This window comes from Cyprinus carpio, chromosome A13, assembly GCF_018340385.1.
Source record: "Cyprinus carpio isolate SPL01 chromosome A13, ASM1834038v1, whole genome shotgun sequence".
NCBI lineage: Eukaryota > Metazoa > Chordata > Actinopteri > Cypriniformes > Cyprinidae > Cyprinus > Cyprinus carpio.
The window spans coordinates 14407516-14430490 of record NC_056584.1 but is presented as its reverse complement, the minus strand read 5'-3'; the positions used below and the strand labels follow the sequence as shown (position 1 = coordinate 14430490).

The window sequence follows — 22975 nt, the reverse complement described above, 5'->3', positions numbered from 1 at the left end:
CCACAGCCGGGCACGCGCCTTCCCTATCCGAACGCACGCGCTTCAAGTCTTCCAGCAACATCTTCGAGAAGTTAATCACGAGAGACCCGAGCGGCCGTTGATCAAGGCGCCACAAACATCCACCTGAACACCGTGAGCAGAGTCCGCTGTCCTGCTGGTTTTCTATGGTTTATTTATTCGGTTTTATCAAAACAGTTTGGTAGGCTAAGCTGTGAAACACACCCCTCCCGTGAGGAGCAGACTGAGCTCAGACAGGAGTTTGGTCATCAGCATCCGCTCCGCGTTTTTACGGTGTGCTAGCTATCTATCCGCCTCCACCCTTAAAGATTTTATGTCGTTTTTTTAAACGACGTATTTGAATACTCGATGGCTGTTTGACTTGGAGGCTGTATTTTTGATGAGACGGGTGTGGTAAATACAGTGGATGACACATGTAAGTTAGCCGTTGAGAAGCTAGCTGAGGAAGTGGACTGTTACTTTTCCATCCCTGTATGGTGGAAGGAGTCGCTCGCCTTGATGATTCACTGTTATGGAGACGCGAAATGCCACATAAAGACTGATCTCTGCCACTTCCAGGGAAACTAATATCTTCGCCATCATTCACAGGATTGCTTGGAGCTGTCTGCAAATGAGTAGTTAAATGAGTTAGCTGAGGATCGGTCATCCACCGCTAGCCCATTAGCCAACTCCCCGAGTGATTCGTTTAGTACAGTATTAACAGTTTATGTCGTGTCAGCCACTTTGTCTTTACCGATAGTCATTCAGATTGCGTTTAGAAAATGTCCTTTTTCAATTTTCGGAAGATATTTAAGCTGGGCACGGAGAAAAAGAAGAAACAGTATGAGCACGTTCACAGAGATATCAACCCAGAGGAGGTGTGGGAGATCGTGGGAGAACTTGGGGATGGAGCCTTTGGGAAAGTCTACAAGGTAAATATCATCCTGTAGGTGACTGTGTCACCTGAGTGTATTTGTATTTTTACGATACTGATTAATCTTAAAGGTTCACTCCAAAATGTAAGTGATGTCATTATTATTATTGTTTAACCTGTAAAACTGTGTGACTGTGTAGGACTGACAGCCCCAGTCTCCATTCACTTTCATCTGTGTTCCAGACAATGAAAGTGAATGGTGACTGGGAGTCATTCTGACTAACATCTAAATTTGTGTTCCGTAGATTTCACTTTAATGCTAAACTATCCCATTTCAGGTCTATTCTTATGGTTCATTGCCACATGATGTTATCATGAGCACTGACACTTTCTTTAAAACAGGGTGACACATTTTAGTATATATTTAGTATAATTATATTTATAGTAATAAATATAATTTAGTTCAGTAAAAGAACAGACATCACATCACAGGTCAGATTTCATTTATCCAGTGAGGAGAGTGAGGTGAGACAGACAAGAAGATAGCGGATGATTTAGTTTCGAAACGAGATGCAAAAGCGCCTTTTTGCCAATACTTTGGATTTTGAAAAGCCTTTCGAATTTTGCCGTTTATCTAAGATGATTTTGGAAGTTTTTTAAAAAAAAAATTCGTTTCTTGGTTCCACATTGTTTGCTGATACTTTATTTAAACTTTGTGTCATTTACTTATTTTATTTGACATCAAGGTCTTTATTATTCGTTTAACTAATAAACGTTCTGTTTCTTATTTAGTTGGTTTTATATTATAGATGTTTACTTATTTCCAGTTCTGTATATCTATTTAAACTTTATGTACTGTAATTTATTTGTTATTTTGTATTAGGCATAGCCTGCCCTATAGCATGGTGTATTTTTATTTGTTTTGTTAATAAAAGATCTATGTTTTATATACAGGCTAAAGTGAGGTTGCCGTTATATTTTGTTGTTGCATTCAAGCAATTGAGGCAAATTGCCGCTAATTTGAAAGTGAAAGTAAAATGCGCACGGCGCTTTTAAGATATTTAAAAGCGGAGGAAAGCGAGGAAGAGAGGGAAAAGTCAAACTAACTAAAAACGAACAATTGCTTTACGCCGAATTGCTGCTATTTGAAAGTGAAAGTAAAATGCGCACGCCACTTTTACAAGCTATTTAAAAGCGAAGAAAAAGAGGGAACGCCCCCCGCGGTGATACTGGAATTACCGGTGTTGTCACACGTCGATTAACCGGTGGGAAAATTTCCTCACTGTCACAACCCTACTTCACAGTAGTTTGAATAACTGTAGAAAATATGGTATTTTGGCAGAAAACTTTTTTGACATGGTAAACGTTTTAACAAGGGCAGTAGAGAAGTGAAGGATGTGTTAGGCAACTTCATCATACAATGCATATATTTTAAAACTAATGACATACCCTTCTTAACTGAACATAAATTAGTTAGACAAGTATACAGAGTCAAACTTATTAGGTTCTTAGTTCATGTGTTTTTTGCTGGTGTTGTAGGACCAGTTGTTGTTAATTAAATCTCACATAATTAAAACCATCAGCTTCAGGCTTTAATCTCTTTGAGAATGTCTCCATACTGCTCCCGTTTATGGAATGCATTGTGTTTCTGATACCATAAGTTGGGTGTGACATAATAAATATATTGTACAAATACACATTGAGGTATTGTTAGTGACAGGATTTGTATGCAGTCAGATTAGTCTTTATTATTCAAAGACTAAAATAATCTGTTGCTTGTTATACAAAACCTTTTGCAAAATATAATCTGTGTTCTCAGTTTATGGACATCTTATTCTAAATTAGTGAGGAAATATGAGTCATGTAAAGACCTTGGTGCAGTGAGTGTTACTACAGTAAATCCACGGTAAATAATGGCGATGTGTAGATTGAAAAGCCTTCTGACTGTCTCGTTGCACACAGTGTTTCTCCTGTTTGGCATTTGTGTTCATTTGTGTTCATCGCTGAATTCAAGCACCGGATCTCACAGCACTGTTTACTGCTCTTCATATAGTTTTATCGAGGAAAATTATACTGCGATAATTATTATTATCGAATTATCGCCCAGCCCTAATGTGAATGAATGTATGTTGATCTAGAGGGTGAATCAGCAGTGTCTTCCTGCCTCTGTTTAGCAGCCATGCAGTGGTGCTAGTGGTGTGAGACACTGTGATAAACATCTGTGGTCTACCAGAGGTTCACTACTGTTTCTTGATCTTTTTACAGCTTTTCTCTCCCGTCTCTTGACTATAGTGAGATATACAGTGTGCTGTATCTTGTGCCTCTTTAAAACATTAAAGCATTAATGCACGTTCAAGTTCAGTGAAAGAATCATCAGTGAATGTTATTCCATAAAGGAAAAACAGTTGTTTGTCTTAGCAATCGTTAATCCGAATACAATAACAACTTTCCTTGTCCAGTGACATCATTTAGGCCATGCTGGCTATTGAATACATTGATCAATAGACAAATAGGTATTCTGGCAGTGTTTATGGCAAACTTGCATTCAACACGGCTCCATTCTGATATCTCACGCCCACCATTCATTTCCAGATGGATAAAATCAAGCCCCATCCTACATGTTTTCTTTGACAAGTTTAGTATGTGGATTTCTCAGAAGAGAACTGATTTGTTGCTAACTTAAAGTAAGCATGAAATGACAATTCACCTTATCCATTTTGTCAAAGCATGTTAGATCATACTGTGAACAACTCATCAAGGCATGTTTGTTTTTTCTTTAGTTTTTTTATTTGACCTCATAAAGTCATAATGTCTAATTAAAATGTCATAACTGGATATTTCAGTGAAAACAACAGACTTCTCTCTGGTGAAGTAGGCAGGAATTCTCCACTAATTTAGTCAGCTTAAACCCTGCCCCGCCATAGTCCACTGCGAGCTGCAATCTCAAAATACTGTATAATCAACAACCAATGGACAGAGCTGCCACCCCGTATTTTCTTTTTGTATAATCTATTACAATAATGTACGTCACAGTACATAAGAAAAGATGTGTTGCTACTTTGTTATATTGTGAATTTAAGATTTGCTTGACTGGTGTATGACCTGAATTTGTTATTTAGTTCTATTGACCAGTCTTTTGTCTTTCTTTAAACAATGAGATAGGTTTGCCATTGACCTGTCAGTGTGTGTTCTTGTCTCTACTATTACAATAGTTATTTACTCTTCTGATGAAGTATGACAAGAGTGACCTGCACAGACTCACTGGTTATGTGGAGCAACAATGGACACTATTTTTGTGGTTGTTTCAGACGTGCAGATGCTGTGTTTATGTCCTGTTGGTCTGAGGGTAGAAACAGGTGTGAAGTAGTGCAAAGTAAAATGGAGAGAGAAGACTTTTTGATACAATAAACTCTGACCCACTCGCACACTTCACTGTAAACTTGACCCTTTCCTTACTCTGTCTGCTCCTCTGTGTTTTCGGGTAGCTGTAAACACTAAGAGCTTGATCCCAGAATAGAGACAGTGTTCCTTGGGATAAATGGAAAGAGTTTGAATGGAATAACACGTTACACCTGCCATTAGTCACTTCCTTTTTGAATAGAATATTCTGGAATGGTTAACTAATGCAGGTACTTAACACAACTGGAGGCGTTTAATTGGTTTTGCATTGTAGCTCATAGGGGTGTCCTCAAAGCCTCATTGAGATTTGTATTTCCTCAAACAGCCTCTGGCACGCCTCTAGATGAGGTAACCGTTTTGTTTCCTTTTTTTCTTCTTCTGCTTTTTTAAAGAAAATATGGTGTTGCTGATGTGTCAGTTGCAGGTTACAGGGTGGGGATAATCTTTTACAAGACGTTTCTGTTTCTTGTTATCATAGATATACATATCTTATTTTCAGTATTCCATGAATTTCATAAAATTGTTACAAATGTGTTATCTGTTGGCTTTTTGCTCAGTCACATAGTATTGTAATGAATTTGTAAGAAAGGCCAGTGTGCTTTGATGGTTATAGGTTTCATTCTGAATGTCTCTCCTGCTGGAGTAAAGCTGTGAATAAGTGCTTTTGTAATGAAGTAGGTCAAAGGCAATAGACTAATCTCAGGGTACATTCAGGAATTTGTTTCTTTCTCAGTAATTTTAGCTCTAAATGATGTTGTACACCAAAGTTCCTTCTTTTTATTGATAGTTTTATTTAATATTCCTGTTACCACAAAGTGATACTGAGATTTCTTATCATGCCATTAAAGTAATACCTGCCTGTTTAAAATGAAGTGATAAATTAGTACAAAGCAACAGAGAGTTCATATCAGACAGTTCAGTGGTCATTAACAGTGTATTTTATTTAAAAAAATATAATCTCTAAAGCTGCCTTTAATATCAGATGATATTAAGTGCAAGGACCGCCCACTTAGGAAGGAAGAGGCCATCTGACTGACATTTTCAGTGTCATGATTGGGGCGGGTAAATGTTACCAAAATAACAGACTGGCATTCACCTTCACAAACTTTTTGAAATCCAGCGTTTAGTATCTCATGTGAGGTGCTTGTTGTCACAGTCTTCAAGGTCATAGCTTTGTTTCCTGGCAGACCACTAAAGACCGCCACACACTAGGCTCCCAGAAATCCGGTAGAAGTCAGCCAATCAGATTTAGACTTAATGAAAGTGTTTCCACTTTAGTGTACCATATGCACAGCCCTCTACTATGTGAGTAAATCACTCGCATATGTGACTAAATAATATTTATTGTCAGCCATTGGCTAATGAATTCTTAGATTTTACTCACCAGTGTGTGAGTTGGAGGCTAAGTATAAGTTTAGCATGGATATATTTTTCACTCATTGTCATTAAACAGTGACTGAGCGCTTTACGGTTTAAAGGGTTAGTTCAGCCTAAAATGAAAATCAGCCCATAAATTACTCACCCTCAGGTCATCCTAGGTGTATATGTCTTCTTTCAGACGAATCTAGTTGGAATTATATTAAAAATTGCCTTTGATCTTTCAAGCTGTTTCATGGCACTAAGCAGGTGTTGCAGTGCTTCAGTCCAAAAGAAGTGAAATAAAAAGCGCCCATCTATAAAAAAAAAAAAAGTGTCTCACACGGCTCCGGGTAGTGAACAAAGTCCTCCTGTAGCGAATCGATGTGTTTTTGTAAGAATAATAAACATATTTAAAACGTAATAATCAGTTTAATCTAGCTTGCGCTCACTGTTGTACAAGGAAGCAGTTCCGGGCGGATGACATATGAGGAAGGCTTGATTTCAGCAAATCAGTCCAGCAAATCCTTTTTTTTTTTTTTAAAGAAACACTGAATGACCAATCATATCTTAAGCACCGCCACCAGTCCTAAGTTCAGTTAAAATTACAAATATGCATTCATACATGGTTACCAAGTTTTAATTCTAATTACTTCAGATCTATCATTAAATAATGATTATCATAATATATTATAATACTTGACTGACTGATGTAAAGAGTGTACAGTTAATTTTACTTTCATATTTAAAAAGCTGTGCCATTTTACAAACATAAGCTTTATCAGGGACGTGATTTTTCCGTATAAATATGGATTTCGGTATTTTCCGACCTCTAAGGCACTTCCCATGTTTTTTTTGTTTTTTTTTTTTTTTTTTTTTTTTTTTTTTTTTTTAGGAGGTAGGCGGGGGCTGGGGGTAGGTTGGTTACTGCATGATGATTGAAATCGCGCAAATTACATAAACTGCGAAAAGAAACATCACGGACGGAATGTTCCTGAGAGCGCTGCACGAGCTCACGGCACCATCTGCAGGATAGTTCAAAGCTTTCAAATGATACTCGAACCGGTGACTTTTTATGAATGGCGGTGAGAATTTGAGATTGCTAGTGCTGTCATAAAATTCACAACGGTTGTGCTGTATTTATATAATAGGCTGGAGTGTGACGTGCTACATATCTGCTGTAACAGTACTGTTTTTAGTTGTGATTCACTGTTAGTGCTGCACTTGGTTTGAGCCACTTTAATTTGCATTCGGTAACGCAACATTCGTCATTAGAAACATTTATAAATCTGTTGTTGTTTACAAAGACGTTTCAGTGTCACATAATCCTTCAGAAATCATGATTTGCTGCTCAAGAAACATTTCTGATTATTATCAATGTTAAAAACAGTTTTGCTGCTTAATATTTTCGTGGGAACAATGATACCGCTCAAACATTTGTATATGATTTAAAAAAGAGAGAAATTAATAATTGTATTCATCATGCATGAAAGTGACAGAAAGTGAGTGAAGACATTTAAAATGATTTCTATTTAATAAATGCATTAACAAATTTAATTAATATATTTGATAAATGCAAATAAATGCTGTTCATTAAAATTAATATTTATCCTAAAATCCTGAAAAATAAAGTGCATCATTATTTCCACACAAAATATGAAGCAGCAAAACTGTTTTCGACATTGATAATAATCAGAAATTTTTCTTGAGAGTCAAATAAATTGTAATTATTTCTAAAAGATCATGTGACACTGAAAACTTGGAGTAGTGATGAAGAAAATTCTGCTTTGCATCACAGTACTTTTTTTTGTATTTGTAACATTTTAAATACTTTTCAATCATATTTCAATGTTTGTTTGTTTTTACTTTATTTTGATCAAATAAATTCAACCTTGATGAGCAGAAGATAGTTATTTCAAAATCATTAAAAATTGTAATGTTTCCAAGCTTTTGGCAGGTAGTTTAATAATAATAACAATTCTATATACTTTACTATAATATATTATAGTACTTTATTATAATTTATTATATTGTTGTCATGATTATTAAATGATCATGGCCAAAAGTAAAAGTTTTGGCAGTGACATAAATTTTGTGTTTTGCAAAGGTTGCTACTTAAGCTGTTGTGGTGTTCATTCACATTGTTTCTAGATTATTGTGTAGAGTGATCAGATGCATTTTAAATAATTGCTAAAATCTTCATTGGCCAAAAAATTTAATTTAAATAAATAAAATTTCACAGTTTTTTTGATCATGACACAAAATGACCAGCCAGCATTAATTGACTAATCATATCTGCAGCACATGTGAAAGTGTGAAATGAGTACTAGTGCGGTAAAATCACTATCATACTAATTATTGTAAGAGCAATCTGGAATCTGGAAAATCGATTGTTCAGAGAAGAAAAGGTGAACGCTACCATGAGGAATTGCTACCATGGGGGGTTGCTTTTCAACCAAGGGAGTGGGCTCTCTCATAATTCTGCCCAGAAACACTGCCATGAATAAAAAAATCATAAAAATCAAAATGTCCTGCAAGAGTGACTTCTTCCAGCGATCTATGAGCAATTTGGTGATGATCCGTGCATTTTCCAGCATGATGGAGCACCATGTCACAAAGCAAGAGTGATAAAGACGTGGCTCGAAGATCATAACATTGAAATTTTGGATCTGTGGCCAGGCAACTTCCCGGATCTCAATCCCATAGAGAACATGTGGTCAGTCCTTGAAAGTGAAAGTGAAGGTGACGTGACATACAGGCAAGTATGGCGACCCATACTCAGAATCCGTGCTCTGCATTTAACCCATCCAAAGTGCACACACACACCGTGAACACACACCTGGAGCAATGGTGATATCGCAAAAGGCGAGTGGACAAGCAGAAGCCCACAAATTGTGATCAACTCTGAGAACTAATAAGGCAAGAATGGATCACCATCAGTCAGGATTTGGCCCAGAAGCTAATATCCAGCATGCCAGAGTGAATTGCAGAGGTTATGAAGAACAAGGGTCAACACTGTAAATATTGACTCATTATATTCTTTTGCCAATAAAAGCCTTTAAAACTTATGGTATGCTTATCATTGTTTTTCATTATACCATAGAAACATGTGAAAAAATAATCTACAAATACTGAAGCAGCAAACTTTGCAAAACACAAAACTTATGTCACTGCCAAAACTTTTGGCCTTGACTGTATACAGTATATCAGTCTGGCGAGTAAACTAAAAAATTATATTGCCAAGGTGTGCATAGAGGTTTGATGCATCAAACATTTAGCAAATACTGTGTGGGCAGTCCCAGCGAAATAGAGCATCAAATTATTGATAGTGTCTGATTGGGTGGCAGTGTATATAGGTATATCATAGCAGTGGCGAGGCCAGAAATTTTAAAGTGAGTGGACCTTGGTAAAATAGGGCAAACCTCAGAGCCTGTTTTCAAACTAAAGTACATCATTTTATAGATTTATTCAGCTAAAAATGACATTATTGGTTTTTGGCTGAAAGAGAAAAAGGTAAATATATATATATATATATATATATATATATATATATATATATATATATATATATATATATATATATATATATATATATATGACCCGAAAATATATGCCACTAGCAGAATACAAGAAGTGTAATTGTTTCAGGTAGAGACCAAACAATACCAGCTACATGTAAATAGTATAGGCTACACATGTGGCTTTTGGGCCTCGTTTTGGTTGTAGCTTTACCAAACATTAATAAACCATAGTAGAGCACGTATATTTATTTAGAGTTCCAAATTCAAACAAGCCCAAACAAAACATAACGTGACATGTAGATCTTGAGGCCCTCATGTAGCCTGGCCACATAGATATGTGACTTGCAATGACACTAACAGTTATTACAGCTTTGAAAATTTGTTAAAGAATGAAGAAGAAGGCCCTGTCATTATAAGCGCTGCATGAGCTGCTGTTTGAATACCAGGCCTGTGCAGCATCATAGCATCAAGCCTTTGTATGCTTTTGCTACCTGTTGAATGTTTCCCACTGGTTACTTTTATCACAGGCTCAGAACAAACAGACCGGGATCCTGGCTGCTGCTAAAGTGATTGATACCAAAACAGAAGAGGAGCTAGAGGACTACATGGTAGAGATCGAAATCCTCGCCTCCTGTGACCATCAGTACATAGTCAAACTGCTGGATGCTTTCTATTATGAGAGCAAACTATGGGTGAGTGACTCTTCTCAGGAGGGGTTTGGTTACATCAGCTGTACTGCAGCCAGACACACACACACGCGCACACACAGTGACCTCTGTAGGAGGAGTAGGAGTGAGTGCACACTTCACTTTCGCCTTACTCATCACAGAGTAGCACTATGCTGTTGGTTAAGAAGTGTTTGTACACAAATCAGTTTTTTGCATATACATACAGGCTATTAAAGAAGCATAATGTTTACAAAATTGGCTTTGTAACAATTTTGTAATGCCATGGATATTCCATCAATTTTGTATTTTTATTTTTTATAAATCAAGCTAACAATTTTTTTCCCAATGAAATCTTATGTGTTATGATTTAGTCAAATCCTAATGAATGAAATCAAGTCCTTCCCCATATAAATTCTTTCAGCAGCAACGTTCAAAAACACATCACAGGATTTCTTTAACAATTTATAAACCTGCTGATTTCATGTTTCATAATTTAATACTGAATAATGACAATGGCAAGGCTTAACAGCTCCATATTAGTCTACAGTAATACCTCTCTATTCATCCCTGTCTAAAGAGTGGCAGTGGATCCTGTTTTTTTACCATAGAGCTTCCAGGAAAATTACAGCAGGATGGTTTCATATGATCCTCCCCTCTGCGGTTGGCATGTATAGAAGGATAATGGCCTATTTCAAATGACCAGAGAAAGTGCTCATGAATTAATTAGATGCAAGTCCAGTCTGCTTAGCCTGGCTGCTAATAAAGAGACATGAATGCATAGCTCATAGCAGCACAAGCATGCTTCTTAATGCATAGAGAGATCGTTCGTACAATCAGTGTCAGCTGAGTAAAATATGCATAGAAAGCTGCCTAAAATCTGCTTAGCAGTCAATTGTTTGTCACATAACTCTCTAGCCTCCTGTCAGTGTTCAAAGTTAATTGAGACACAGTATGAGTCAACATTGTATGGTAGAACTAAAGCTCTCCAGCCTAGTGAAGAGGTGTGTTTAATAAACTAAGTTCTCTTGGTTTGTGATGAGATTGCATATATGACTGTAATTCTCTGTCGTCTTTGTCTACTCTTCTCTCGAAGGGGGGTAGCATGATATAAGGTTTGTATTGATTTTCCTGCAGCACCTGTTACCTTAAGTAGTGTATTAATGACCAGCTGCTGTGGTCAGTGTAATATGATGGTGTTCGCTTACATAATGCTTTTATCATTTCACATAGAGTTTTACGTTTCATACATGACTGCACTGCTGTTGGATACCATTATCCAATATACCAAAAAATAAGTGAATGCTTGGGTAATCTAATAAAGCTAGTAATTATGTTAGCAGTTTCACAAAATGCTCTCATCTCATCATCGGTTGTTCTAATGATACCTGAGAGGGGCATTAACAAAGACGTTTGTAAGGGAAGTCATTTTAAACATTATACCCATGAGAAAATTAGTTTTTTTTATATTTTACTCATCCTTGAGTGCCTTGGTTTTGCAAGGTTTTTAGGAAGTCATTACTGCTTTGAATAGAAGCTAGAAAGAAACCATTAATATGACCATACTGTACCCAAATATTGTGGTAGAAGACACAGCGTACTTCTTAAGTTATGTACATATAGGAGTAACAACAAAACATGGAGGAATTTAAAAATACAGAGTGGTACATGCCCCCAAAAATGTTATTATGTTCCACATACAAAGCAGAGGTTTTGGTTATGTTTAAGGCCTGTTCACACCAAGGACAATAATTATAATGGTGACTATAACTATGGTTTAATGATCATTATAAATCTATGAGAATAGGGTCAACATCACAACTGTAACACAGAGGAATATGTACAATCACTTTATGTGGTATGTTAAACTGTTACCGTTATATACAATTACTTACAAAGTAAACTCTGTGTGTAAACTGTGGCATCAGTGTCTTGATCTCTTTCTTTCACCCCCTTTTTTAGATTCTCATTGAGTTTTGTGCTGGAGGAGCGGTAGACGCTGTGATGTTGGGTAAGTTTTATGGTCTTTGTTTAACTGAAGGAAATAGAAGGCACTGTGGTCGTCTGAGTCTGTTCTACCGTGCGATGATGTTCCATTCCTTCAGACCTCACTGGCACACCAGCACACTGTGCTCATTTTTGCCACTGGAATGGACCATATAATTATCAAAGTCAGACATGAAGGAGTGGTTAGGCTCTTTTTAAAGCTACTCAGCCCTTTTCTGTGTTGGTTGGAAGCGTTGTTGAAATGTCCCCACACGGATCAGATCTCTTTTGTGACATGCCATGCCAAAAGTAGATTTTACTAGTTTTCATGGCTCTCAGTGGTATTAATTCAGCCAAAAACAATGCATTAATGCCTAACAAATGGTCCCTTTTCCCCTCTTTTTGTACAGTGTCATATGTACCATTTACAAAAGTGGTTTCCAATCACAAATCACCATAGTTGATAGAAAAACCGTTTCACGACTTTAAACAATGTCCTGTAACAATAAAACCTCTTTCTTATGACTGTTTAGTCTGCTGTGATGAAAATCTGGCCTCTTCTACATTTAGCCTGTAAGAGAGGTGTTTCTGTGGGAGGTGTTTGGGTGAGGAGGTGTTCTTATGATGCAAATGCTTTTGTTGACTCACTGTTTGTGCTGTTATGACTCCCTCTGTTGCCTTCTGTCTGTTCTGTGAGGGCCTATCCCAGCAGTGCTGGGACAACAACAGAGAATAATTCAACAGAGTCTGTTAATATGAGCCATAGGCCTTTGTCACGGTTACATTGTAGTTTATTTGCCTAGTTTAACTTAAATACACATCACTGCAAATAAAAAGAGCTGATAAAGTGTGCTTACTTAGCGGTGACTCTGTTTAAAGCCATTTTGCATGTGTATGTGTGTGTCTGCAGAGCTGGAGCGGCCATTGACAGAGCCTCAGATCCGGGTTGTGTGTAAACAGACGCTGGAGGCGCTGACTTACCTCCATGAGAATAAGACCATACACCGAGACCTGAAGGCTGGAAATATTCTCTTAACCTCAGATGGAGATGTGAAATTGGGTAATAGCTTCATGAAGTTTGCTTAAAAACAGTCTTTTTTATTTAAAACTTAATTATTTATTTCTTTAATAATAAGATGTGTATATATGTTTTCAAGTAATACATGTATATGTATATTATTTCAGTTTATTTAGATATTTTTATTACATTTTCTTTTTCAAATATTCTCTGTAATTCAGTTTTAAAAAGTTTTTGTCCAGTAACCTGAAAAATCTGGAAAGGTCATGGAAAAGTCCTTTGGTCAAAAAGTATCAGAAATGTATCTTTAGCAGTTGTGTGGATGTATTAAAGAAAATTTAAATATGTTCACTTTAGCTTTTAAGTTTTGCTTATTAACCAATTTAAAATTAGGTCTCTTTTACTGCATATTGCTGTCAGCCATACTGTACGTCTCTAAATTTGATCAATGTTTCTTCTCAGCTGACTTTGGAGTGTCTGCAAAGAATACAAAGACCCTTCAGAGAAGAGACTCTTTCATTGGAACACCATACTGGTTAGTCACTCAGTTATTAAGTCTTGCATTGAATCATGAGATCTGTCACTACATGAGAGAAGAGCTGTGAATATGGCACATAATAAGCTTCTTTATTCTCAATTGATGAAAATCCCCTCCCTCCCTCTCTCTCTTTAATGTAAGGATGGCACCCGAGGTGGTGATGTGTGAGACGTCGAAGGACAGACCGTATGACTACAAAGCTGACATCTGGTCCCTGGGGGTGACTCTAATCGAGCTGGCACAGATCGAGCCGCCCAACCACGAGATGAACCCAATGAGAGTCCTGCTAAAAATAGCAAAGTCTGAGCCCCCCACACTCGCAATTCCATCACGATGGTGAGAGTTATGACTCACAGTGCCATGATCTTCCACAATGCTGAAGTAATATGTGATTAACAATATAAGCAATGTTGATTGTTCCTGAGGACAGAATATTTCAGTGAGTTAAGTTAAAGGGTCATATGTGGAAATGTTTTGACTGATTTGATAAATCGCCTCCCAACTGAAAAACTATAAATCCAGGCTGGAGGCTATTGAGCTGAAGAATCATATAAGCAGTCGCCCACCCAGAGTCACAACACATGATCAGCCTGGAACTGCACAGCCTGTTGCTTAATAGTCAGGACAGTAATACCCCAAATTAAAAGCCCCTTCACATCCAACACAGGCTTTATATTTGTCCCTCTGCTGTGTTAAACAGGTCTTCAGAGTTCAGTGATTTCCTGCGGAAAGCACTGGATAAAAATGTAGACAACAGGTGGAATGCATTGCAGCTCTTACAGGTTGGGCCATCTTGTATTTCTTGTTGCAATTCAGTTGAAAGGATGAAATTAAAATGAGCAAAATAGTGATCAGCCTTGATCTATTTTCAGCATCCATTTGTTTCAAATGTGATGGATAACAAACCACTGCGAGAGCTGATTGCTGAGGCTAAAGCCGAAGTGTTTGAGGAGATTGAAGAAGGAAAAGAGGAAGAGGAGGAAGAAGAGCCAGAGTCCCAGCCGGTATGAACATGACCACTTTAAGAACGTAGAAACCCATTAAGAGAATCTGAAATTGTCATGATAATATGGTCCCTTTGTTTCCATGCTTAATTCTTTGATTATCTGCATGCACAGCACACAGCATTTTGTTGCTTCAGTCACTTTGTCTCTATTTCGTATATATAGGTGGTGCCTGGGCACAAACGTGCATTATCGGACACCAGCTTTGGCAGCTCGGAGGATGAGAGGCAGTGTCAGAACATGCCAGCTCTTGAGTCGGTCACGGAGAAGGCTGAACCTGAAAGAAAACCCAGTTCAGACGATCAAGCTAGAGATAAGATCTCTAAAATGGTGGTAGACGCCAGCGAATCCATCCATGCTGAGGATGAGAAGATGAATGAGGCCAGTCCATCAGACACCAGCACTGAGGAATCACGTTCAGGTGAGGAGGCCATACCAAAACACGACGACTCTCACACACCTGTGACCACAGAAGTAGAGATTTCTGGTCAGCCAAACCCTCCAGTATCAGACGACACTGTCCTCCAAGAGATTGTGACCGTCAGTGAGGAAACTGGGGAGGAAGAAAAGAAGGAAGTGAAGGTGGAAGAGCCACCAGAGAAGAAAAAAGAAGAGTGTAAAGAAACACAGCAGGAAGCCAAAACACAAACCACCACAGATGAAGAAGAGGAACCTACCCAGCCTTCAGATATAGCTGAACCAGAGAACAAATCTGATTACTTAACAAAACAATACATAACTAAACGAATTTATATAAAAAAAAAAACTGAAGATAAAATTGAGACAGAGGAGGAAATTAATAAAAAGGAACTAGTGGAAGATGAGAGAACAGTACCCTCACCACATGTCCCAACAGAAGAGTTAAATGAGGAGCAAACTGAACCTTTACCAGATGTTTCTACTGAAGAGGTAAAGGAGGGTCTTCCTCCAGTGGCAATAGAAGTCCAAGAAAAAGCTGGAGATAAGGAGGAGAGTTCAGAACCCAAAGACGATCTTGCAACCAAGGGGGTAGATGTAGTAGAGGACAACTCCGTGAATGAGTTGCCTGTTGTTGTCATCAATGGTGTAAAAGAAGATGAGGTCAGCGCAACAGAGGAACCTCAAGAAGCCCATGAAGACAGACCAGAGATCCAGGAATCACCTACCGTGCCTGAGAGTGACCAGAATTCAGAGGTGACGAAACCTGATGTTGAAAAGGAGAAAGACTCTGACTCAGGCAGCAGTTCTGCTACAGATACTAACAGCATTGACATTAATCTGTCAATCTCCAGCTTCCTCTCCAAAAGCAAAGAAGGATCTGTTTCAATACAGGTACATATAACTGTGCCCAGATGTGCTTGAAATTAAGATCCTGGAAGAAAATATCTTCACTAAACTTTATTCAATCCCATAGGACTACAGACGCCAAAAGAAAACTCTGAAAAAGACCCGGAAGTTTATGGTCGACGGGGTGGAAGTCAGTGTCACCACATCCAAGATGGTCACTGACAATGACACCAAGAGTGAGGAACTGAGATTTTTGAGGTATATAAGCTGACATCAGTTACTGTTTCTAGTTAAATTAGCGATAGGCAGATGATAATGTATCTTGTTAATGCATATATCATATTTTAGATTGTTTGTTGTTCTGTAGGCGTCAGGAGCTAAGAGAACTGAGGCTGCTGCAAAAAGAGGAGCAAAGAGCTCAACAGCAGCTCAGCAATAAACTGCAGCAGCAGAAAGAACTGCTCTTCAGACGCTTTGAGCAGGAAATGGCGGTCAGCACCCTCATTCCTTCACTAGTTTTGTTTACATTCAACATTGTAATCCATTGTCATCCACTGTTTATTGTACACTCTAATGTTTTGTCCGTAAACAAGTGTTTTAGTTTTCTTCACTGCACTTCAATCACGCTACAGTCGCCGTTCTGTCGCCTCCGTCTCAATATACTGTACAACACGACATACATTCACATCAAATGTTAACTCTTGTTCACAATCACAAAAGTACATTCTTTGCATGTGCTTTAAAGCCTTGCCAGTTAAATATTTCATTTGCGTGCCGTTCTGATGTTCTCTTTTTCTGAGCTCGTACACTAAAAAGCCCGTCAAACAGTGCCTGATCTTTCGTGTCTGTTTGCACTAATACTGTCAAAAACACAAAAGGTTTACATAAACACAACTGGTTATGTCTAAAGTGAAAGTAAACAGTTGAGAGAAAACCGAACGTGTGCCTTTATGTTGGATGCATGCAGGTCTTAAAGCGGCAGCAGACTAATAGTACTAAACATGCTGCCGCTTGTCATTAAAAGGAGAGTTCACCCAAAAATTTTAATTCTGTCATTTACTTACTCTCATGTTGTCCCAAACCTGTATTAATTTCTTTCTTGTGCTAAACACAAAAGTACATATTTTGAAGAATGTGAGTAACCAAACATTTGCTGGTCCACATTGACTTTGATAGTAGGAAAAAAATACTATAGAAGTCACTGGGGAACAGCAACTGTTTGGTTACCAACATTCTTCAAAATAACTTTTATGTTCAACAGAAGAAAGAAACTCATTCAGGTTTAAAACAAATTGAGTGAGTAAATGATTACAGAATTTTCATTTTTGGGCTATTGTTAAATACACCTACTGTACCTGAAAAATAAAACACTGTTTGTTTTATTTGTGTAGTATGTGTATTTGTAATGTGTATCTTTGTTCTTATTTTATAATAACAAAGATAAAATAATAACAAAGATTTTTAATCTTCACCCACTTTGGCCTAAATGTCTGCCATTCTTTATTTTATATTTTGTTTTTAAAATATGGAAATTAGTTTGACTGTACTGCTCAGACAACTTGAAAAATAGCAAAACCAACATGACAAAGAATCGTGATAAAATCGTGAATTGTAATTTTCCTGAAAAAAGACGTGATATGATATTTTTTCCATATCGCCCAACCCTGACATCATTTATTCTCTGATTGTAAGCAAAATGACAGCCATCAACAGCAGAAAGATTATCTCCAAACTCATTGCATTTGATAATGACTTAACTGTAGCCTTTGTTTAGTATTTTGGTTGGGCTGCTCACTGTTAGCTCAGGTTTAACAGCCTGATGATGTCTCAGAGGGACACAAGTACAAAGCTCAAGTTGCTTGACAAGCATTCATGGTCATTTACAGTAATCCCCTATTCCTCTTTCTCACTCTGTCTCCAGGGAAAGAAGCGTCAGTATGACCAAGAGGTGGAGAACCTTGAGAAACAGCAGAAACAGACCATAGAGCGTCTGGAGATGGACCACACCATCCGGCTGAGAGATGAGGCCAAGAGGATCAAAGCAGAGCAGGACAAGGAGCTCTCTAAGTTCCAGAACATGCTGAAGAACCGCAAAAAAGAGGTAACCGAGAAAGAGAGATTCAGAGTCTGACGCACTGTATTTGCTTTGCATGTATTTGTTCATCAGACTGTGACCTGTTAATTGTTGGTTCTAAGGATGAGCATTTAGAGTAATTTAATAGCCAAGTACACTAACACTTTCAATAAACTGCAATATTCACAAATGTTAAGCTTTATCACAATTTGGTGCTGAAAAAATATCTTTAACAACCTATGCTTTTTTGGGGGGAAAAAACACTTAACCTAACATTGTTAAAAAAAAATAGGGGGAAACATTGCAGGGACAGGGTTTTTTATTTTTTTATTTTTTTTTTACAATTCATTAGAGTCTATAGCAGGCAAAAGTGACAGTCTATTTGTGAGTAGTGTTTGCTAGTCAACGAGTTAGGAGAATGACTACTTGACTGTTGGATTACTCATGCTCATCCCTAATTAGTATGCTTTTAGCAGCTTTTTTCATTCTTGTTTTCTGGGAATGCAAAAGCCAAACAGACACTCTTGCGTTTGGCTAATTGGCAGCTTTGCTTCTGAATCACAATGCAGCTGCTAATGGAATTTGTTTTTTTCTCATCTATCCTCTTAGACACATCTCAGCAGTGTCTCTTGCTTTGTATTCAGACTTGTAAATGCAAAGCTGTTCTTTTCTTATCACATTGTGTTTGCTGAAAGAAACTCTGGCTTTCACATTCAGTTACCTCCATCCTCAGAGAGGCTGCAGAGACAGCTTTAAAGGTTAATTGGGTGCTAAGCAATGACTTAAAAGCAAAATAAAGGCTCTTTTCAGTTCATCTCATCTTCCTCCTGCTGGTGTTTTCAAGTGTTGCTCATGCATGAAGGGATTTCAGTGCATGCATGTCTTCAGGGAAACGGGGAGTTTAGTGTGGATCTGTGACTGGTCTTATTTGCTTTAAGGTAGTGATGCATGATGCATTTGCTTTCACTGTCAGTAAAATCATAATAAATCACATTTTAGCTGTCTCTTGTTGCAGCATGATTATCAGCCAGCATGATACATGCTCAGGGCGAGTGGCAAACAGTATTAGCACTATTAGAGTCTCTCTTATGTTCTCTCTTTTTGGTTTAATTTTTTCTTTGACACTTGTACTAGACAGCTTGCTCCTCTCTAATGCTGTCATATGCATGAACAGAGTGCCTTAATGGATTCAGATAAGGCAATGTTTCATGTTTCATTTCTCTCCCTCTCCTTCTCCCTTTCATGACACACTGTTCAAATATTTCTTGATATTTATTATTTATACCTATGAAGTAATAACATTATTATTATTATTTTTGAGAACAAGTGCATGTAAAATGACTGTTTTTACACATGTTTTTGATATTATGTTTTTGTAAGTGTCACTAATTATGTTGCCTGTGTGAGTGTGTTGTAATGAGTGGAGATCAGTGCTGTGGTGAAGGGCCTCTTCTCTTAATAGGAACACACTGTATTTATAGACTATGACTATGTACTAGAGAAGTTTCTATTCATTTTAAAAATACTGTTAAAATTAACCCTTCATTGCAAGATGCACACCTCAATTGCTGAGCAGCAAATAAAGTAATAATATATACAGTATTGTTCAAAAGTTTGGGGTTATTATGATCCACCTCCCCCCACCCCCCTTTATACTTCATTAAAACGAACTTATGCTTAAGCAAGGATTCATTAAATTTATCAAAAGTGACAGTGAAGACATTTGTTATAAAATATTTTTATTTCAAATAAATGCTGCTTTTGAACTGAATCCTGCAATGTAACATGATGTCTACAAAATTATAAGCAGCACAGCTGTTTTTAACATTGATTATAATATTAAATATTTATTGAGCGGCAAATCAGCATATTATAATGATTTCTGAAGGATCATGTGACACTGAAGACTGGAGTAATGACTGCTGAAAATTCAGCTTTGTCATATTAAAATAGAAAAGTTATTTAAAACTGTAATCATATTTAAATGTAAAACTGTATTTTTGATCAAATAAATGCACCCTCGGGGAGCATAAGACACTTCTTTCTAAAACATTTTAAAAAATCTTACTGACCCCAAACTTTTAACGGTAGTGTATATGAAATTATGATATATTTACTACAAACTGACTACAAACTGTATTGATTTGTCACTAAAAGTAAGTGTTAATATTTTCAGCTGGACAATGACTGGCATTTTTGAGAACAAAGACATTTTGACCCTGCAGGAAAATGTCTCTCTGTTTCCTGATCAAACTGACAATTTGACATTTTGACACTTGACTCCTCATGCTGATCTGCTGAAAACAATGACCTGCTGACACAGTTCAGCTTCCTTCACAAAACAATAAATGTCAGCAATATAGAAGTGTGCATCTTTTAGAGATTACTTTGAAGGGATCTATATTCTGATTGCTGTAATGGTTGTGGAGGTAAAAGAGGGATCTATGTTAGCAGCTGTTAGTGGGCTTTCACTGTTCTTCGGCTTCTGAACAACTCTTACCGGTAGTAGCTGATCATGGGCTGTTGGAATCATCTCTATATTAACTGCTAACCAGTCAGACATCATCAGTGGTTTGGGGATGATTACTTCTGAAATACTAAACAGTAAATTAACCCTTCCTGGCAGACTTTGCATGACATTCTTCGACTAATGAATTACATAATCCGTCCCTATGCAAGTAAAGCCTTCAATCCCAACAGTCTGCATGCTCACACTGTAGGTCAAACAAGAGGTCGGAATGTCCCCTAAACACATAAGAAAAGAGCTCATGAAACGCTTGAAGGAAGACCTAGCAGTCGTTGAACATGAAGAGGTAATTTAGTTACTAGTTATTACACACACACACTTCCACTTCTGTTTTCTGCCTCTCTGGTCTTCAACTGTAGGACTGACTAAAATCAAGTTTATTCCTTAAATAAATTCCTGTTTAAAAAGAAATTGTCATGGGCATTAATGGAGAGTTTGTCCTGCTGCCAAATGGCGGGATAAAATTGTGATTTTTCTAATAAAAATTGATTTAAAATGTAATTTTAAAAAGCTCCGGAATTGCAGTGCTTGTTTGTAGGGCTGTGCAATTTTAGCAAAAATTAGTTCTGTTAATATAATAATATTAGCAGTACTAATAAATTATTATTAACACATTTAAAGTAGTAAACAAGATGAGAAATATAACTAATGCAATATTTCACTGTAAAGTAAAACATGTATTTAAGAAAATTTATTTTATTTTACAGTGTAACTGTCGTAATTTCTTGATTTTAATGTTAAACCATAAAGTTCTTATTTTGTTGGAAAACTGCAGGAGACCTTAAAGCTGCTATTTTATTGACAGCAGCCAGTTATTTTAGCCTTTATCTCGTCAGTGTTATCAACTTTCTGATGGCTGTTCTAATGGCTCATTGACTTCACATCAACGTTCCCACGTTATAAGCGGCCCAAACTCAGAGCAGATGCAGAGATGAGTTCATATGATGCAGCATCTGCTGCAAACCAAGACACTGAACACATCAGATCGTGAGCTGCTCGTGTAAAAGAACAGTGCTGTGCTTTACTCTGAAACATGCAGCTCATTGATTTTATGCACCTGTTAGAAATGTGTGTTGCTGAAGTAGCCAAAGCGTTAAAAAAGGGGGATATCTACATACTTTGGCCACATTGGATGTTGCATCAAATTCGAGGACTAAAACTAAAAGACTAATAATGACTGCTGCATCTCATCACGCATGTCAAGGACGACAGCTGCACTAACTGATCATGGTCCTTCAGATTCACCAGCTGCTAAACCCGCTCTCCGTCCATCATCTGGAAGAACTGATTTCACTGCACGTGACCCAGGAAACTAACAGATTAGTGCAATGACAAGACTAGATGATATTGTGATATGTGTGTCTGGTTTGCGTGAGATACGCTTGAGTGCTGGTGTGTGTCCCCTGTTCCTGACATGGTGGAGTTGGCTGTGTTTTACTCCACAGGGTGTGGCCCAGGTTATGATACAGTCTTTTCAGTTGTCCTCATGTGCTCTGTTCAACGCTCAGATGCAGGATGTAAGTCTACACTCTCCTTGTGACTCAACCCTCTCACATGTGCCTGTCTGTCACGCAAGAAACCGAGCAGATGCACACTCAAATGCACATTCACAGTGTAACAGCTGTAGTTTAGTAATTAAAACTGTATTAGCTTACAAACAGGGTTTAAAACGTGAGAAAATAGACCAGAAAATTATATACAGTCCAGTATGAAAATGAAAGTTGTCAGCACATCTCTTTGGAAGTTCATGTGAGCCTCCCTGGAATCAGTACACTGTTGTCACAACTGAATTAAAGTGTGTATTTGCTGAGTGACACTAGCAGAACTGATTTGATTGTTCTACACGATTCCACTGAAGCACGTCTCTTTGTAACAGTGCAGTAGTGTTTGAATGTGATGTTGACGGCACATGCGGGCAGGAAGGTTCTCTGTTGTTTTGGAGTGCTGTCGCCTGTGTTGCTGCAGTGTCTCAGTATCTCTTCTATCCGCTCACTCTCTCATACTGTTACTGAAACTCTAGTCAAGTTTTTGTGCGTCACCTGTGCTGCTTTTTTTTTCTATGTGCCAGTGAAGGCCAAGTGCAAAGCAGGATGACTTTTGAAATGCATTATGATGATGATGATTATTATTATTATTGTATTAGCTTATACATTATGTATATATTAACAGTATTGCTCTGGTGGAGTCATATTTCAATGTTATTATACATGTCTTTTAGGCAGGCCCACATGGATCTGACAGAATTAGAATGCATGTAATTCATAATATTATTCAAATACTTTCACTACCATTCAAAAGTTGTTTGAAGAAATTAATACTTTTTATTCAGGCAAGGATGCGTTAAACTGATCAAAAGTGACAGTGAATACATTTCAAATACAGATAAATGCTGTTCTTTTGAACTTTCCATTAATCAAAGAATCCTGGAAAAATAATCACGATTTCCACAAAAATAAGCAACACAACTGTCTTCAGCATTGATAATAATAAGAAATGTTTCTTGAGCACCAAATCAGCATATTAGAAATATTTCTGTAGGATCATGTGACACTGAAAACTGGAGCTGAAAATTCAGCTTTGCCATCACAGGAATAAATTGCAAATTAAATGTATTTAATAGGAAAGCTATTTTAAATTGTAATATTTTACATTAGTACTTTTCACTATATTTTTGATCAAATAAATGTAGCTTTGGTGAGAGTAACAGTCTTATTTAAAACAAAATAAATAAATAATAATTACCAGCCCAA

The 22975-nt window shown here is 37.3% G+C and overlaps 1 protein-coding gene across 3 annotated transcripts in view; it reads left to right on the top strand.

The window, feature by feature from the left end:
• The first annotated feature begins 47 nt into the window (after window positions 1-47).
• Window positions 48-22975, top strand: part of LOC109055185 (STE20-like serine/threonine-protein kinase) — a 26929-nt gene continuing 4001 nt past the window's right edge. The window contains exons 1-13 of one of the 3 annotated variants that reach the window (XM_019072425.2): window positions 48-929; window positions 9675-9839; window positions 11775-11823; window positions 12709-12858; window positions 13279-13351; window positions 13496-13690; window positions 14055-14136; window positions 14227-14358; window positions 14524-15669; window positions 15752-15882; window positions 15992-16115; window positions 17546-17725; window positions 21671-21742. In XM_019072425.2, the coding sequence (XP_018927970.2) occupies window positions 780-929; window positions 9675-9839; window positions 11775-11823; window positions 12709-12858; window positions 13279-13351; window positions 13496-13690; window positions 14055-14136; window positions 14227-14358; window positions 14524-15669; window positions 15752-15882; window positions 15992-16115; window positions 17546-17725; window positions 21671-21742 (2649 nt within the window). In that variant the 5' untranslated portion in view covers window positions 48-779. Of the gene's footprint in view, window positions 930-9674; window positions 9840-11774; window positions 11824-12708; window positions 12859-13278; window positions 13352-13495; window positions 13691-14054; window positions 14137-14226; window positions 14359-14523; window positions 15670-15751; window positions 15883-15991; window positions 16116-17545; window positions 17726-20418; window positions 20512-21670; window positions 21743-22975 lie in introns of all 3 variants that reach the window. The other 2 variants (XM_019072424.2, XM_019072426.2) reach the window with 2 other exon arrangements.